Source organism: Penaeus monodon, chromosome 33 (assembly GCF_015228065.2).
Source record: "Penaeus monodon isolate SGIC_2016 chromosome 33, NSTDA_Pmon_1, whole genome shotgun sequence".
NCBI classification, from domain to species: Eukaryota; Metazoa; Arthropoda; class Malacostraca; order Decapoda; family Penaeidae; genus Penaeus; species Penaeus monodon.
In genome coordinates, this window is record NC_051418.1 from 31,896,754 (window position 1) to 31,897,061 (window position 308).

General features: G+C 41.9%; 1 protein-coding gene across 1 annotated transcript in view; it reads right to left on the reverse strand.

Moving 5' to 3' along the window:
• LOC119594388 (proteasome activator complex subunit 4-like) overlaps positions 1 to 308 on the reverse strand; it is a gene marked incomplete in the record, with an annotated part of 28,225 nt that overhangs the window by 12,330 nt on the left and 15,587 nt on the right. The window contains 1 exon segment of the mRNA XM_037943450.1: positions 63 to 211. Within this exon segment, the coding sequence (XP_037799378.1) occupies positions 63 to 211 (149 nt within the window).

Sequence of the window (308 nt, forward strand, 5' to 3'; positions counted from 1 at the left end):
CTATCTCCATTATAATGCATCGGCCTTGACTAAGACATCCAGGGAAAAGAGGCTCTACTAACCGATGTAATCTTCTGATGAAGAGCAGAGTGAGTTTGTTGAGGAACTCGTGCAGGTGGCGGGTCCAGGGCCCTGAGTTGGAAGGATGGTAGTACGATTCTAGAGATTTAAATAGTCGTTCTAAATGCTGCTGGGTTTTGCTGCCTCCTCCCTGAGTGTAAAGAAAAGGTTGTAGTCAGTTTCATAAATCCAGATTCTTTATATGTAGTGAAAAATGTTTATGCTATTATTTACAACACATGGGACAT